Genomic DNA, 17,609 nt, shown 5'->3' with positions numbered 1-17,609 from the left:
TGATTCACTTTAAGATATTAATAAAAAATGTGTTTCAAAGTTTATTTGATACAGTCGTTACAGAGGTAGCTGCTAACTACGTTGTTTTGTCTTGCAGCCTCTGCACATTTTATCTCCTAAAAAAAAAAAAAGGTACCTAATAAATTAACAAAGTAGAGTTGGAAAAATATATCAAACTCTCTGTAAAGTCTCTGGAGTTGTTTCTTTATCATTTGCAGTTAATTAGTTTACTGATAATTTAGGAATGCATCTGGGTTCTTCCAGTTTCCTGACAGAAGTGTCCCGTTGATGATTGCAGCCTCGTTTTGAAGAATGAGCAGATGTTTGATGTTGATGATATCAAATCTCTAATCACAGTGATGTGTAACTCAATGAGACAAGCTTGGTTCTGTCTGTTGAGTGATTATGTGCAGTCGGCCACACTACAATCGACGAGTGCTGTCACTATACCAAGATTAAGACTTCAATACTGAAAGCGTTTCAGTCGAGTTGCCTCTCCGTGAAATGTTCGGAGTAAAGAACGGAAAGAGTGAACCTCTAATGCACTGCCACTGCCGTTTACAGCAATAAAAAGTTTGCCATCTTGCTTCAGGCTACGGCACCTCAGAGTTATTATTTTATGACCTTCATTAGTATATAGGTGCAGCTCCCAACCAAGCAACAACCTCTGGTGCTGAGAAATGATTCCAATTCTTGAGTGCAGATCAACTAATAGACGCTTGAGGCCGTCTCCAGAAGGGAGGCAATCCCCATAGACGTCCATGTTAAAATGTTCAACTTTACAGCTTTACATAAACATGTTTACAACCTGGTACAAAAATCAGTTATGTTCTCTAGCTGATAACCTCGTTAATGACAACTGTAAGGGGGTATTTAACTCACCTGTTTGAACAGTATTAAGACTTAAAGGGAACAATTGACGGCATAAAAATAATTGCAACGTCTATTGAAACTTTGATCAGTTTGATCAGTGAAATGTATCTTTCATTATTAATATATTGAGCTTTTTATTTCTTTTCTGGAAAATAATTATAACCAAAGTTAGTGTTGGTAGGTGGGGAGAGAGTCCGTAACCATGTTTGTACATGATGCTGGATCATTTACACAATATTATCATGTCTATTATTAACATGTTAACACGTCACAAATTGTAGGCTTTTTGGTTGTCCAAAACAAGGAATAAATCTGCATGAATGTTACCTTTTTCCACAGTATTTAACATGAAGGACCCAATCAGATGTTATTTGATTTTCAGTCCAACCTTTTTTGTTTTGTAGGTGATCCTGAAGCCTTCGATCAGCATCCCCAGCCTGAATAAATGGGACTACTTCACAGATGAGACTCTGTCTACGGGCCCGTGTTACGACTGGGGGATGATGTCTGCCAGGTCGGACAGCTCAGAGGAGGTGCACGCTCTCTCCAACAGTAAGAGGAGAATCGTGTGGCCGTGTTACAGCAGCGTGAGCCGCGCCCAGCCGGACGCCATTACCAAGCTTCTTACTGTAAGTGTAATTTTCCAAATTTGTATCCGTTTTCATCCCATTTTTTCTCGTATCATATGTCAACATTTGTGGTCTTTCCTGGCTGTTATTGGTGCTGCAGGACATTGGGAAGCTGGAAGGTGAGCTGAACCATTCCTCTGAGAAATGGCAGACAACTCTGGAGAGAGTCCGACTCAGCATTCAGGAAGACCTCGCCCAAGAAGGAAACGTGCGTGTTGTATTAATAATAACAGAAACAACAAATCGCAGTTGTTCAATTGTGTAAAACAGTTTCCCACTATTCATCTTGTGTGTGTTTGCAGCTCCGTAAACAGTCCATGGTGTCCATCTCAGGCCTCATTCCCACATCCAGTCTGCAAGCTTTCCAGCGGCGCTCCATGCTGCACCTGCCAGACAGCACTCTGGGCGAGGACCGCAGCACCGCCGCAGCCAATGGGTTAAACCGCCGCGCCGCAACACTTTACAACCAGTTCACCCCCAAGAGCGAGGAGAACAGGTGGGTCGTGAACTTCCTGAGTCCTGGAACAAATAAGAAGTCCACATTTAATTCCCTTAAAACTGCTGCCGAGGGGCCAGTCCAGTTTTGGAAGAGGGGTCATCGCTGTGGTATGTGTGTGAGCAACGTTTGTGAGAATTGTCTGTACTCTGTTAAACTCTGAGTGTGTAATTTTACAATTACCACGAGGTTAAAGTACAGTCCCTTGGCTCTGATATCTGGAGTTTCTCCCGATATCAAAGCCAAGAGACCTCACTTTAACGATATTTCTTCTAAAATCTCCTTTGTGTTCTTCATTTTTCAGACAAAAGTCTGAACAAATAAAGTGATTATATTAGAAATAACTTAATGGTCAATACATATTTTATTTACAGCTTATCGCTGTTTACATCCAACCGTACAACAAACTCAAATCCAAACTTTAAACATCATCAGCTGCAAAAAGTACAGAGACAGCCTAAATGCACTTGAATCTCACTGTGTTCTTCTTCAGGTCTTACGAGGGGATCCTGTATAAACGTGGAGCGCTGCTGAAAGGCTGGAAGCCTCGCTGGTTCGTATTGGATATAACAAAACACCAGGTGAGCCAAGCCGCACCACATTCATGTGAATGAAAGACTGAACCCTCACCTGGGTGACGGGCTGCAGACTAACGCTCATGTCTTTACAGATGAGGTACTACGACACCGGGGAGGACACAAACTGCAGAGGCCACATTGATTTGGCAGAGGTGGAGTCTGTAATGATCGCAGCGCCCACTATAGGAGCTCCCAAACACATCAGTGAAAAGGCATTCTTTGACGTGAGTACAAGTCAACCCAAATGTTTACTGGATGCCGCTGAACATTTATTCATCTATTCTTTTCTGGAGAGTTGTTCTACAAACATATTGAAAACACATTTGCAAACAATTTTGAATGTGGCGTCTGACCTTTTTTGTTGAAATTGCTGTATGCAGCACAGCATCTTATCAACATTTAGTTATCAACCTTTTTTGAATCATGCTTATCTGTGGCGAGTGAGTGAGCTAATCTTTAGCTTATCTCGCATTGTGCTGCAGCAAGCTGCATACTGCTTTAGGCGGCCAGTTATGGCTGCATATTCAAGGACCTCTCGTGGTGCTTTTCGCGGTGTATTCAGCTGACAGACGAACACACGTCGCAGCTCCCTTTTATTGTTTTTTTTTTCCCTTTTATTCTCGTGGCATCTTAGCGCCTACTAAACTGGCTAGACAGCTTGGTGAGTTTAATTTTGTTTTCAGTTAGACAGTATGAAGTTTATTATTGCAATATATATGAGGACTTTGAGCTGATTTCCTGCAGTCTTCTTGTTTTGAGTTTGAATGAAGTTTTAGACGGGGGTGAGCCAATTGTGTGTCGCACTCATTCAATCACACAATACCACGGTGGTTGTTGCAGACACATCTGGCAGAGATCTGAGTTTACCTTTCGAGTTAAATATTGAACTATTATCCTTTATTACCATTGACAAGTAAATCTCAACCAACAGAAATAGACCTGATGCATAAAGATAGTGGAGCAAAGATGAACCTTGGTGTCAGTGTGAAGGACAGAAAAGGAGTTTAACATTGTATTGTGTTGGACATTCAAGTCTGTTCGGTCCCTCTGGTTCACATTTAACCCCATGTTGTCTGATACTTTTGTAGCTGAAGACCAGCAAGCGAGTATACAACTTCTGCGCTTCTGACGCGCCCAGCGCTCAGCTGTGGATGGACAAGATCCAGAACTGCATCTCTGATGCCTAAGAAGTGAAGCTCGGAGCCTGAACGTCGTGAACATTAGAGGTGGCTTAGAGCAAAGACGTGACACCTGCTCGACTCAGCTTTCAGATGTCTTTAATTTGGGGACCACAGTGAACAAAGTGCCTGCTAGTAGAGAATGAATACTGATCTTCCGCCTCTCTGCCTGTTGTTAGCAGCTATTTTGGCTGTCGTCTCTCTGCTTTAGTTGGAGTCAATCAAACATATCGTCTCTGCTGTCAGCTTCCTCCTCCACCCCTTCAACAGGGATGACGTGAAGATAAGCTGATGTTTAAGGGAACTGCACTTCCAAAGGAAATGCTATGCTACTTAAGCTGTAAATAGATCAAAGCAATATCACTGGCCAATCAAACTGTGGGTTCAATTTTAGAATTAAACAAATGTAGAAAATAGCCTATAAAATAATTTCTATCGGATATTTTACTACAAGGAAAAGGTTATTGCTGCTTAAAGAAACGTATGAACCGCCAAAAACTCAGAGATTATAATGCACAACATTCAAAAGCAATTTCTTTGCACTTAGCTCTAAAGTATGCACTCCTTATCAAATATACATTTCTAGCAGATGCAGACAGCAAGGCTAAAGGCATTACTTTACAATGTACATGCATTTCCTCCAGACAGATTAAATGAAAAGAATTTGCACAGTGAGTTCAAAAAAAGTTACCTGACATTTTTCTATTTAAATACGTGATGTTTTCTCTATTTTGTTGAATGTTTTATTGACTTCTGGATAACACATGTCTTATATAATGTAAATTATTATTTTTTATTAAAAGTGTAACTGTGTAAGTGTGGTGGCTTTATTTTCTTCTGTAAATATATGTTTGATATTTCATTTTATATACTGTATGACGTACTGAACATAAGTATACTTTTCTAACCTTAATTCTAATGTGACCAACAAGTCTTTTTCATGTGTCGTTATTGGTGCAAAAACCTGAGTGGCCTGTTTCATGTTTGTGATGACACGTTGTTCTGAAATGGAGACAATTGTTTTGTTGTTGTTGTTGTTGTTGTTGTTGTTCAGATTGTCCAGAAAGGCTCTGTGTCTTTTAAGGGCTTTTAAGGAAGTAATTACATATATCATTGGACATTGTGGTTTTCAGAGATCCTCCTCTTGTCTCTTCTGTTTGTGCAACCGATAGTTTCATTAAAAATAAATTCAAATGAATCTACTCAAAGATTTCAGAGGCTTTTTATGTTATTGTGTCTTTGTACCATATTTTGTGATTACACTAATATTTTGAAATAAACCAAACATACTTGAAACTACCCATTGCATGTGTTCTTGTTTAAGTGAGTTAATACCTTTTTGAATACCTTTTGTATTACGTTTGTCACCTGAAGGCCAGGCTGAACCTCAGCTGATTTTCCCAATATGAGATGTCATTAGATACCCCAAGAAATGTTGCACTCAAGTGCTCCTCTGTAACTTGTGAAGTGAAGACAGTTTATTATTTTATTAGCACTGCCCACACTGGCAACAGTAGGCCTGCACAGGCATGTTTGCTGGATACTGAAATGTCTCTTTTAGAGGAGTGATGCAGGTTAGTCCTGACATTCCTGTTCCTTCGTGGTGAATTATAATACATTTGGTGATCCCTAAAACTGTGTTGTATATGCAATATTGCATACATCCAATATTAGCATTCTTATGAGCTGAAACTAAGCATTTTTATTATGAATATATTAGACTGCTGACACTGAGTGCAAGGCAACGCTGTGCCTCAGGAGCTGCAGCACCACAATGGGTCATAAGATACAGGAAGAAAACGTTGTATTTGTCACGTTTTCCTGACTTGTTTTGAACACCTTATCTTTATAGAAGATGTTCTCTCAATGAAAGGTAATCAAACACCGCTGCCATCAACAGGGCCTGTAGACTATGCTGACTGGGAAACAGCCTCAGCTCGGGCACCGTGGCGCCTGGTTGGCGGCTCTAAACATGACTTCTGTTATCCAAAGAGAGTTTGCATCTAAGAAGAAGATAAAGACCTAAAGATGAGCAGAGAGGGCTTTTTTGGAGGGAAGGGAGATTGTGTTTGTCACTCAGTATGATCTCTCAGCTGGCGTGTACTGGCAGCAGGTGCAAAACATCTGGGCAGAGCCTCTGGCAGTCCTCTCCATATTTAGCCTTGTGCTTTGGGCACGGAGATTAGGACCTCTGCCCGTGAACAGAGGGGGCAGCGGAAGTTATCCAGCAGGATTGTGTGTAGTGGTATAATAGGAATAATTTCCTCCAAAGCCAGAAATACTCAATCATTGACTCCACATAGCTTTGTGCCTCTGACTGGATCAAACCAGATGCATGAAAACAAAGTCTCTAGCTATAACTAACTGCTGTTGCATAAGCATGACGTCTGTTAGGCTGCCTCTGCTAGTGACTTCTTCTCTGAAATTAAAGGCCAATTACTGATGAAATCATCTATTATGCAAGAGAACAGCAGTGTTTTAGATGCTGTGCCATTGTGATGTTGTGTGGCTAAATGTTTTCTGTTTTTTTTATTGTGGTTGAGAGTGAGTCACAGGAAAAGGAAAATAAAATAATAAATAAATAACCTAAAGATTGCACATATCTTTAGGTTTTTGGCCCCCATACGCTACATGCACAGTCACAGCTGCAGTAAATGCCTCGTGTCCAAGAAAACAGCTTAAAAAATAAGCTGATTGGTCCCCAAAAATACTCCAGTGACACATGATACCGACTTACTTTTATTGGTCCTCCAAATCCTATTATCCATATAGCCCCCTGGTTGTAATGAATGTGAACTATGTGGCAGTTTCCATTTCCTGGGTGCCTCTGCAATGATGCATAATTCACTGCTGCTAAGGGCCCCTTTGCCTCACGGCCCTGTGGCCCCTCAGCCAGCACCTGCTCCAAAATGTATCGAAAGAACTCCAAACACTGATGTCACTGTCTCGACACACATCGAGTCCCACCTTCAAAATCAGGATAATGTCAGCCACCTGCATCACGCGGGGGTGTAGTTGGTGATGATCAAATGCATCAATCAACTGAGCTTTGGATGATCTTATCTGGATGCCACCCTCTCATCAATGAGCTACACATTTGATTTATGGCTTTAAGGGATATAACCAAGGTTTCTAAAGTGTGTGTTAATGTCTGCTTCCTTTGAGGTATTTATCTGAAGCCCTGATGTTTTTACTAGGCAGTTTAAGTGACCAAGAGTTTCTCTGTGCAGCAAAACCCTGAGTCCATTCCACTGTGGGAAGTCATATAACCCCAAAAAACAGGAATCTGCCAGACATTCTTCCACCAGCACACAATCCCCCCCCCAAAAAAACATTTTACTGTTTCAAATCAGTTTCGATGAGAATATTTTGAACAGGAATCAGATGAATTGGATATGGACATTGAGTACTTTTCGAACACATGGGCGAGGGTGAGACTTCCTTATTTTTTGGAATGCTGAGGGGCTTGTACAATTTAGCTACGGAGATTCAAAACTCTCAATTCTAAGAATATAGTCTTTATAAAAGAAGAAAAAAATGTGTTCTCAGGTTCTTGGATATAAATATCATTTATCAAAGAAATGTGAACAGCAAATCTATTTATTATACATCAGATTAACAATTAAAGACAAATACGGATATCCATCATTACCTGTTTGTTCTAATCTATTTAAAACAGATCAGTTTTTATTGTGTTAATGGTAAAGAACTGTAAGTCATGCAAACAAAGACGTTCATAAAAAAAGAAAGCAATATGAATTACATCTTTTGTGGAGGTAAAAAAAAAAACATTCATATTTAGAGTATTTGCCTGCAGATGCATGCAGTCGGTCTCTATTTCTGATCTTATCAGTGACCCAGTATGAAGAGATCTGCATGGTGCTGATTCTTAGATCATTGTATGAATGCAGATGCTTATCTCATTTCCTACTCTGACAACTCCGAACTCAACATGAACTGTCTTTTTCCTTCCAAAAAGATTAAGATTGATAGTTTTTACATCAGAAAGTAAAGACACTCTTTGTGCAGATACGAGACAAACAAGTACCTACAGCTGATAGTCTCACCCAGTTACAAGGTTCCTGTAACGGTGTCTCTTTTTTCACTGAAACATGAGGGTGGAAAGGAGACAAAGGTGTGAGGTGTACCAGTGAGAACAGTGGTTCTTTGTTGCACAAACTGATTTGTTTTGACACGGACGCAGCAGATCGGAGCCGTCGCTGCATCATGCATCAGTCATGTGCATCAAGTGTGCCTCGTCTTGTTTTGAGATAACTGGAACAATGAAGTCATGCTGAACAACATACAGACCTGATATACAAACAGGCAGCAGGTAAATACGGACACTGATTCTAATACCTTGGCTCAATTTGCCAATTTCCCCAAGTTGTATACCTCACTGTTTGGAAGTCATTGGCAAGGACAGGTATTCCCTATGGCAGTGATTTTCGCAAATAATTTTCCATTGTTGAGCATCTGAGCCTGGCTGGCCTAGTAATTAAATACTCCTCCATGCCAGTAGGTAGCGCAATAATTACCTATAACGCAATAATGTGACATTTTGTAACCTTTTCAGTTGTTGGTGTGCTGCGGGATTTTTTTTAATGAAGAAAAATGTGCCGCAGGTTAAAAAAGGTTGAAAAACACTGCTCTTTGGCACTAACAAACTCACTGAATGAATGTAACTGATTGCGGAGACACCAAAAAATGATTAAAGCTGGATTGGCCATGGAGTGAGGCTGATACCCATCTGGCAACTCAGATCGGTTAACATCGACATAATTCTAGAAAATAGCTGTTGTGCCCACAAAGTCCTTTGTAACATTAGACTTATTATTGACTGAAAATATTCCCCAACTAATCTGCTTGAATCAAAAGTCCATTTGCCTTTTTAAAAAGTGAATTATCTATATGTAACATATTTGTTAAGACGCATGTCCCAAGTAGGAACAAGTAGGGGTTACGTGTCACTTACATTGTGGGAAGGTTGTAAGTGTTTGAAGTTCAGAAATAAGAAGAAAGTATGTCAGTGTTTTGGGGTTTCATTTACTGGGGATCCTGTTCATATGGTGACACCTGGTGGACACTCTTCGTTGAACTGTAGACGAGTCGAGATGGAAGAAAAGTCTTGAATAAACCATACAAGGAAAAGGGGGAAGCCTGCTGCATGCTGACACATTTGAGGTGCCTGGACCTCTGAAATGAAAACAGCCATCCACTTTCATAAAGAATAGGTGGTGTTTTATTTAATTTTTAGCACTTTAACAGACTAAACGTTTGCTAATAAACCAAGCCAGAGTGGAAATGAATCTGCTGTTATACTGCAAAGTAGTATTAAAACAGGAAGTAAAAAAAGATGGGCTAAAATTAGAAAATAAAACAAACAACTTAACAAAATTTTTTAAAAAAAATGAATGTTTTTTCCCTAAAATAATCGCAGTTAAAAGTTCCACTGATGGCTGATAGTGACCATCTGTAGGAATGAATCCTCAGTCGGCTTAGTAAATTCATGTGAACAACCCTCTTCAGATCTAGGATGTGACAGTCCAGAGACTTCCTCATCGGTGTGTGAGTGTTCACTGAGCCTGAGCCCCCTGGTTCTTACTCTCCTGCCACGACTTCTTCCTCAGCTCCAGCTCAGTGTCGGTGAATGAAGCCGGACCCCAGTTAGTGATCCTCTGAGGTCTTTTGTCACCTAAAAGACCAGATTAAAAGAGAAGGAAATGAGGCCTTTTAACAAGATGGACTGAGACAAAACACTCATTATGCATTTTGTTGCGCTGATACTTAATGTGTACAATAATAAACCGTTTAGAAAGTAGAACATTGTTATGCCCTTGTCTTTGCATGACTGGTTGTGTAAACTCTTGGGTTTTCCACCTTTTAGGCTGTAAATCACTCTGTATGGTCAAAAGATTACCTTCATATTAGATCCTTATTTAATTGTTGAAGAGCTCATTTTAGAACCAAGGGCAATAATCTGCGGCTATAACAACCCCCACTCTCCTGGGAAGGCTTTCAACTATATTAAGCGACATGGTTGCAGAAGAGCGTGAGGTCGACCACTGATGCTGGGCGATGAGGCCCAGCGGACCAGTTCATCCTAAAAGTGTTGGACGGTGTTTAGGTCAGCGTTCTACAGACCAGTCAAGGTCCTCCACACCAAACTGGGAAGAAACATTTGATTATGGACCTCACTTTGTGCAAGGGAGCATTGTCACGTTGAGACAAGAAAGAGCCTTCACCAAACATCCGGTCATATAGTACCTCACTGCAGCACTCGCTATTAAGCTGTTTTTGTAAATCAAGCCTTGAATTCAGAAGCCTTATTTCCATGAACTTAAAGTAAAGAGTTGTTAAATGCCAGTCAGATAGATACATCTGTGTAATGTTGATTTAGGTCAGGAAACAATCAATGTCCCTCTACCTGGCTGGATGAGACGCACCAGCCCCTCATGTTTGGCCACCTTGTCCTTCCAAGTCTTGGTCTTGTTCGTTGCTCGCTCAAGTTTCCTTGACATCTTCTGTAAAACATAAAGAAGAAAATAAGAATAGATGGAATCAGATCATAATGAATATAAATAGTTGTATTTCTTTTTCCACCCTAGATAAATAAAACCTCTGCCTGGGTTTTCAGGTCAGTGTAACGCTCCACATGTGTGACCTGACCCCGTACTGCTCCACTGCTCCGTGCCGCTCCCTCTCCAGACGCTCCAGCTGTAGCATGGCTGCCTGCAGGTCTCGGTCCTTGGCCAGCTGCTCGGCCACCAGCTCCTGCTTCTCCGCTTCAGTCTGAGACAGCGCCCTCTGCTGCTGCATGTGGATCTGCTCCAGCTCCGCTCTTTTTTCTGCCTCCTCCTCTAGCAGCCTGTGATAGAAAACACAGCAACGCTGCTTAAACTCGTGCTCTACTTTTTACCCACTTAAGCCCAAATTTGATCAAAGATAAATGAGGAGCTGGAGCCGTGGGTAACAGCTTGCCACTTCCTACATGCAAAATACACACAGACATACAGTCATGACTCTGCTCTGTTTGCTGTGAGGGTGTTTAACGCAGTAGTGGCCTGGAGTAAACCGCTGTAGGCCACCATGTTTATATGTATAGAGAAAGTATTATTTTTTGAGGTTGTGTATTTGTTATTCTGTTTACTGAACTTCAGGGTTCTGTATTGTTCAGGTTTCCCTGTTTTACATTTTACCTAAAATATTTTAAGAAGTTCTGCGGAATTGGATTAAAAAATTTAAAAAAAATCTTTTTCTTTTCCTGTAATTTTTATTTTTTTTAAATCTTTAATCTGTTTATTACCGTTCTACTGTTTATTTATACTACTTTTTTTTATCTGATTACTTATTACTTGTGAGCAGTGCTACTGTAATCCTGTAATTTCCTCACTGAAGGACTAATAAAGGATTATCTTATTTTATCTCATCTTATATTACTGTGTTAACATTACATTACATTTAATGTAGCTGACGCTTTCAGTGCATTTACCCATGAGAGTACAAACTGTGTGTGTGTGTGTGTGTGTGTGTGTGTGTGTGTGTCTGAGACCTGGCCTGCAGCTTGCGCATGACCTCTTCGTCCTGCTTGGCCTGCCTCTCGTCCTCCAAGGCCTCCTCCAGCCGGTGGTACATGTCCTCCAGCTCCCGGACGCGCTGCAGGTGCTGCTCCAGCTCACAGGATTTCTGAGCCACCTCCTCCTCCATCTGCTGACGCACCTGATTGAGTCAACACACGCACAACACATGCAGTTGCACGTTTTTACACACGACTAGACCCTTGAACCAAGCAGTAATCTACAAATCCACTGTAAATCTTCACATTTGGTGCTGTATTAGGACATGTGCTGTATTCTGGCTTCATTGTCCGCTTATGTGTTGCTGCAATGATGCAATCTCATCTGAGGATACAATAATTACAAAAAAAATATTATACAGGCATTTGTTTAGTCACTGGTGTAAAGGGATGATTAATACTTTGTTTAGTCCATGTGACACTGACAAAAGATGACTCAACATCATGGGCTATAACATTCTACATTTTTAGCTTGTGTTTCCTGGAACGATAGAGCCACAGACAGTTACTGAATCAGAAAATAGACAAGACAGTCTCAGTTTACCAGACTTCATTAGTTTTCTCTCAACTTTCTAAAGACCACATGTCACCACATATGTGTCATCAGCCCACATGATTGGGACAATGAGCAACGTTGGAGGAGGCAGACTCAGGCACTGTGATTACCAATTTTTCTCTCTTCAGGTCCAGTCTGTAGCGATCCTGCAGGTCTAACTGAGTCTGCTTTCTGCTGTGCTCCTCCATCGCTGCTTTAGCTGCAGCTTCTTCTATTTTCTGTGAAGCACCAAAGAGAAAGGAGATGTTATTAAACTGCTTCAGGGGAAGCCTTATTCAAGAACCTTATGTTGGTTAAAGGTGTTTAGTGTGCATTTCTAGGTCAAGAATAATTGAGCAACAAATATTTGTCCTTGTTGTCTCTTTTATAACATTTACTTGGTAACACTAGGATACACTTCGTAAAATATCCATGTATTCAAAAACGTAATATGACTTTCTATATGATCAGTAATTGGGTGTATGTGTTTGATATCGGAAGAAAGACCATCTGGCAGGGTAAAAAGAGAAGTGAGAGGCCATCAATGTCAATAATCTGCTGCAGCTCTGAAACAATTGAGTTCATATGCCTGGTTGTCTGCAGCTGTATCTGACTGATATATACTTTGTTTGCATAGCTTTTGGTTTTGCTTCCCTTTTCACAGTGAATGTTCTGCTGTAGTGTGTGTGTTTATCTTAGGATAACCTCAACAAACATTAACAAAATTGAAAATAAAAGGGAAGTGGAGAAAACCTCAGATTTAGAACATCTCATATTTTGACGTTGACTCAAAAATCAAGCTCCCATGTATTACCTCGATTAACCTATAACTCCACATTTGTACCTACAATTTAGTTTTGGTTAATGTATTTTATCATGACATTTCTTATTATAATCGGGGCTTTTTTTAAGCAGTAGTTTGTTGTGTTTTTGGATTGCACTGTTATGTGTTTACAGAATATAATTACATATGCATTAATGGCCAAAACAGAAGTACTATAATCCCTTTGTCAGGGTTAAAAGGTTTTCTCCATGATCGTTTTGACAAACAGAGAAACAACTATCCGTCAGATATAAATATAAGGAGGAGCTCCTCTCATAGACAAAAGATTATTACCGTCTGTGTTCACTGCGGCCACCGTGATTTGACAAAGAACTCCTGATTAACAATCGAGTTGTGCAAATGTTTTGGACACAAGTGTTGAGCATTCACCAGTACCTTCTTCATATCCTCCAGCTGTCTCTGTTTGTTCTCATTGGCCACCTGGAGTTGCTTCATTCTCTCTGCCAGGTCGTCTTCCTCCGCCTGTTGCTTCTGCCGCAGCTCCCTACGCCTCAGCCGGGCTTCGCGGTGAGGAGACGAAAGCCCCAAACTCAGCAGCTGAATGCATGTTTGAATAGCTACCGCAACACAGAGCAAGATTCAGAAATACAAGAGACGAAGAAGAGGAAAATAAAGAGATGACGATGACGAGGCAGGAACAGAGAAGAGGAAGATGACTACTCAGTACCTTGAAGCCATTCTTGTTTCTTCTTCTTATCTGATGCACTAATCTCAAAGCTTTTATCAGTGCACTTGATAATGAACAAGCACTTCTTCCCTTCTTTATCCAGCAAAGACTGGAGAAGAGAAATACAATTATATATTATATCACTGAGGGCACCTCGTACATAAATTCACTGCTTGTTTGGACAATGCTGATTCTATTTCTGAACAAAGTCACACAGACACAAATGATTTCTTCAATACAGCCTAAGAGTATTACTTACATATTATGTATACAAATCTACTATCGTTAACAACACACCTCCACACAGCAGGTTCGGTCCACAATGATGTCTCCTTTCTTCTCTGCAAGGTCCTCACACACGTAGTACGATAGTGCGTTGGGTCGAAGGACAAACCAGCGCTCTGTCCAGTTCTTCCTTTTGTGGCCCTTTTTCATCATGTATCCCTTCGAAACACAGTGTGGACGTAAATAAAAGACACCCGAGTTGCCTTATTGTTCTGCCATAATCACTGTGATGTACTGTATGTGTTATGGGCTGCCTAAGATCAACATCTTGTCTGACCTGCTTGAGCACATCCAGAATGAGTTCCTGGAAGACCTCATTGATGCCCATGGACAGGGTCTGCTGGTTCATGCCCTTGCTGAACCTTATCCCCACCAGTTCAATGAGCTCCCAGGCAGTCAGGCAGTTGTTATTTAAGTTCAGCTGCGGCTTGTAATCAGCAAACTTCTCCTCACTCCATCCGCTCCCCATTGCCTCCATCAGCTTCCGCAGGAAGTACTCAATCTAAGGAGATGGACAGACGAAAGAGCTTCAAAACCATGGAACACCACAGAAAACTACTGTCAGGATCTTCCTCACCTCTTCAGTAACGATGACGAGTGGGTATTTGTCTTCTGACAGAAAGTTGAAAATGCACCAAACTTTGAAAGCATCGCCATCTGAGATGAGGAGTTGTTGAGCGCAGATATTTTTCTTGTAACACAATGTCCAGCACATCTTGTTGAACTCCAACACATCAAATTCCTCCTGCACCTGGGAACAAAATGCACCATTCAGTCAAAGTCAAACTGGTCAGCCCAGTGAGGGCAGCATGTTTACAAATGCTAAGCAGCAGGCCGGTGTTTGTCTCCTTTCAAATCCTCCAGTCTGCAGGATGTGAGGTACAAACCTGATGTAACGAAATGCCTCATTTCTATTCAAGTCAGAGCCTACAAGAGAAAGGCAAGAAAACAGCTTCCAAGTAGAAAGAGTGAAACTCAAGCAGTTTTCGAACTGACATAAAGAAATGTCGGCAGAATGTTACACTGTGCTTGCTAGCTACAGAGTAAAAACTACATACCTCCGTTTTGCAAAGAGTGTATAAGGATACTGCCCATTTTACCTTTTTTATTCATTATTCTACACTTGAAAAAATTATTAGACAAAGCACATTGTTCCTGTGGGTACAACAGAGAAGTGGTTGCAATCATTTCCTCTCCTGCAGAACAAAACAGGTCATGATTAGTCATCCTAATCTGTGTCATACACTCTTTTGAAGAGTGTGTGACAGCGGTATTATTCTCAATTTTTCATTTTTTGTGTAACTGTCGGATCGTTTTCCGAAATTATGCACAGTTATATTCATGTGCATGACTAGACAATAAGCATGTTATGTCCCTGTTCGAGATCTGTTGTTACTTTTTTTTGTACCATGACTGTGGATTTGTTTTAGTTTTTCCTGCAGTCAATTTACTGCAGATCAAGCTAACCACTATACTAACTGACCAACAGTAAGATAATGAACTGTATACATTTCTAAGCAACTGAATTTATTGTTGAGTGAACTGTTTGTATTGTCCTATTTTCCTTTTTCCTCTTGTTACAAATTGAGGTACAGTGTAGCTGACAACTAATTAATCGTCAGCAACTCGTACATGCAGTTCCCTTGTTACTGCACTAATCAATATTTACAATATCTTTGGTTTTGACTATTGTTCATGAAATTGCAACTTTTTCTGATTTGTAATCACTGTTGCCCAAAAATGTTGTGAAGACATCAAAGGCCAACTTCAATCTTCAAACCTTTAGTGGAAGTGTGTTTAGGTTGGTGCTTAGCTTATCAGTTTTGCAAATGATAGTATGTTGCCAGAAATAAAAACACAGTACTCTCCCAGTTTTCTACTATTTCAGCATCTTTGTCCCCACCTTATCTAGAATAAACCTGTTGAGGTAAGGCATGTAGCCCTGGTTGGACACAGGACCTTTATTGTCATCTTTGAAATGCTCTTCAAGGGCCACAGGGTCATGAGGGATCTTCATTACTGTGCACAGGTTGTGGGACAGCACCTAAAGAAACACAATTTGTATGTGAATTAGAGATAAGACATACAGGTGAGGGGACATTAATTTGTATAACTGTATAGCAATGTGTTTGACTTAATACATATATATATATATGTATGTGTATATATATATATATATATATATATATATATATATATATATATATATATATATATATATGCAAATAAATGTACACATGGGTAAGTTGAAGCTTACGATCAGTCTCACAGTTTTCAGATTTTCCAACCGCATGCAAAAAACCTTTCACTGAGGTCACTAGCCAAGCGTTACTTCTGTTCTTGAAGGTGACATCTCAGTCCTTGGACTAAAATAAAATGTTACACGTAGACAGCTGTGGTCGACCGTTACATCAGAAACTAATGAAACAATAACAGTAACACAGTAGGTTTGAGATGAAGTAGACAGTAAATGTGATGAAGTACACAGTAAATGTGAGATGGAGTACACAGTAAATGTGATGAAGTACACAGTAAATGTGAGATGAAGTATACAGTAAATGTAAGATGAACTAAACAGTAAATGTAATGAAGTACACAGTAAATGTAAGATGAAGTACACAGTAAATGTGAGCTGAAGTAAACAGTAAATGGAAGTGAAACACGCTGCTGCATGTAAACATGCCACTAAACATGGAGGATTTTGTGTGACCTGATGTGTGGCTTAGATCGGTTACACATCGGTAGGAGGGAACAAACTCTTGAACCTGATGTGCTGTATGTTATCCCCTAAAGATGGCTGAGGGCCTTTTACATGCTCCGTATTGCAGAAGGAAGCATTTAGCATCCTAATGTTTTCTGAAATATACCTCCTTCTTTGCACACATTTTAATACCATTTTTAATTTATGCCCCTTTTAAAAGGTAAAGCTTTGGGTTTTGTAATATTTGGGTACATCTGGTCCCACTTTCAGGCCAAACTTCACTTTACTACTTTATGATTTTTTTCTTTATTTTTTATCAAATGCTCTGTATTCCATATTCTTCCAACATGATTAATTAAGTCTGATGCCTTCACCAACAGCATAGCTGTAGTTTGTGTTACATTTAATGTTTGTCTTTCAAACAAACAAAAAAGCAATGCTGAATGAAATGAAAGTACACTTTACATGTGAGCTGAAGTCCACAGTAAATGTGAATGTCAGTTCATCCTCGGGGCGTCTGAACTTCGAAACAAACAAAACAAGAACAGAAAACTGAAACGCACCTTTAACTGAGATTTGGACACTTTTCCACGTTGATCCACGTCCAGCGCTGTGAACGCGTGCCAGATAGATTTCAAAAGCTCGTCTCGAAGCCACATTTCGTCCCTCGTCCGCAGCACCACCGGCCTGACTGCTGTATGTCAGTCAATCTCTGTGCACTCACTGCCTCACACACACACACACACACACACACACACACACACACACACACACACACACACACACACACACACACGCACGCACGCACGCACACACGCGCTCGCGCGCGCTTTGGTGGTGGTGGCGCACTAGAGAGACGTGATAATGGCGCCACATGGCGTTTAGTTCAATATATTTTCAGAATTTGAACTCGGCCAAAACCAGTCAATTTGATCAGTCTTCCCAATATATACTCACAATCTCAAGAAATAAATTCAAAGTTATGTCTCCCTCGATCTATTAACGAGCTTACGAAATTGAAATGTGTTTTACATGCTAATGCATCTGTAATAAACATACGTGGAATAACATGAAGACTTCTGCCGAGAAGGATTCACATTCGGTATGTATTACAGATTCATTTAACGAACATATTATTTACATTTTACAATACTTCTGCATTTTCTATGCAGGTACGAATTAAAATTCAGCGTTTGTACTCGCATTTGAGTATTTTAATGCTCCTGATGATTTAATAAAATAGTCAA

General features: G+C 40.3%; 2 protein-coding genes across 8 annotated transcripts in view; one reads left to right on the top strand and one right to left on the bottom strand.

Moving 5' to 3' along the window:
* The window catches only part of sbf2 (SET binding factor 2), a 77,568-nt gene extending 72,518 nt beyond the window's left edge, over positions 1 to 5,050 (top strand). For all 3 annotated transcript variants that reach the window (XM_068595971.1, XM_068595970.1, XM_068595969.1), the window contains 6 exons: positions 1,278 to 1,502; positions 1,603 to 1,710; positions 1,805 to 1,998; positions 2,492 to 2,579; positions 2,669 to 2,800; positions 3,665 to 5,050. In XM_068595971.1, the coding sequence (XP_068452072.1) occupies positions 1,278 to 1,502; positions 1,603 to 1,710; positions 1,805 to 1,998; positions 2,492 to 2,579; positions 2,669 to 2,800; positions 3,665 to 3,763 (846 nt within the window). In that variant the 3' untranslated portion in view covers positions 3,764 to 5,050. The remainder of the gene's footprint in view (positions 1 to 1,277; positions 1,503 to 1,602; positions 1,711 to 1,804; positions 1,999 to 2,491; positions 2,580 to 2,668; positions 2,801 to 3,664) is intronic.
* Positions 5,051 to 9,161: 4,111 nt separating this feature from the next.
* On the bottom strand, positions 9,162 to 17,121 carry swap70a (switching B cell complex subunit SWAP70a). Of its 5 annotated transcripts, none has more exons than XM_068596025.1 (12): positions 16,926 to 17,121; positions 15,565 to 15,705; positions 14,239 to 14,412; positions 13,939 to 14,163; positions 13,674 to 13,820; positions 13,377 to 13,485; positions 13,085 to 13,266; positions 11,997 to 12,104; positions 11,307 to 11,473; positions 10,424 to 10,622; positions 10,182 to 10,278; positions 9,162 to 9,449 (listed from the first exon to the last, which is right to left on the bottom strand). In XM_068596025.1, the coding sequence occupies exons 1-12, from the start codon at positions 17,019 to 17,021 to the stop codon at positions 9,331 to 9,333; spliced, it is 1,764 nt and encodes a 587-aa protein (XP_068452126.1). In that variant the 5' UTR covers positions 17,022 to 17,121; the 3' UTR covers positions 9,162 to 9,330. The 5 variants fall into 5 exon arrangements, with proteins under 5 accessions (XP_068452126.1, XP_068452127.1, XP_068452129.1 ...); XM_068596026.1 differs by having other exon boundaries at positions 14,239 to 14,406; XM_068596028.1 differs by having other exon boundaries at positions 15,621 to 15,705; positions 16,926 to 17,012.
* Positions 17,122 to 17,609: the final 488 nt, after the last annotated feature.

This window comes from Clinocottus analis, unplaced genomic scaffold (assembly GCF_023055335.1).
Source record: "Clinocottus analis isolate CAN_PGR_092001 unplaced genomic scaffold, fCliAna1.0.p SCAF_33, whole genome shotgun sequence".
NCBI lineage: Eukaryota > Metazoa > Chordata > Actinopteri > Perciformes > Cottidae > Clinocottus > Clinocottus analis.
The sequence above is the reverse complement of the archived record's forward strand: the minus strand, read 5'-3'. Positions and strand labels throughout refer to the sequence as shown.

Coding starts and splice junctions, on each gene's coding strand:
- swap70a (XM_068596025.1), bottom strand. CDS start 17,021: ATGTGGCTTCGAGACGAGCTTTTGAAATCTATCTGGCACGCGTTCACA. Junction 14,164..14,238: donor TCGTCATCGTTACTGAAGAG/GTGAGGAAGATC, acceptor CCATCTCCTTAG/ATTGAGTACTTCCTGCGGAA. Junction 13,267..13,376: donor GAAACAAGAATGGCTTCAAG/GTACTGAGTAGT, acceptor GTGTTGCGGTAG/CTATTCAAACATGCATTCAG.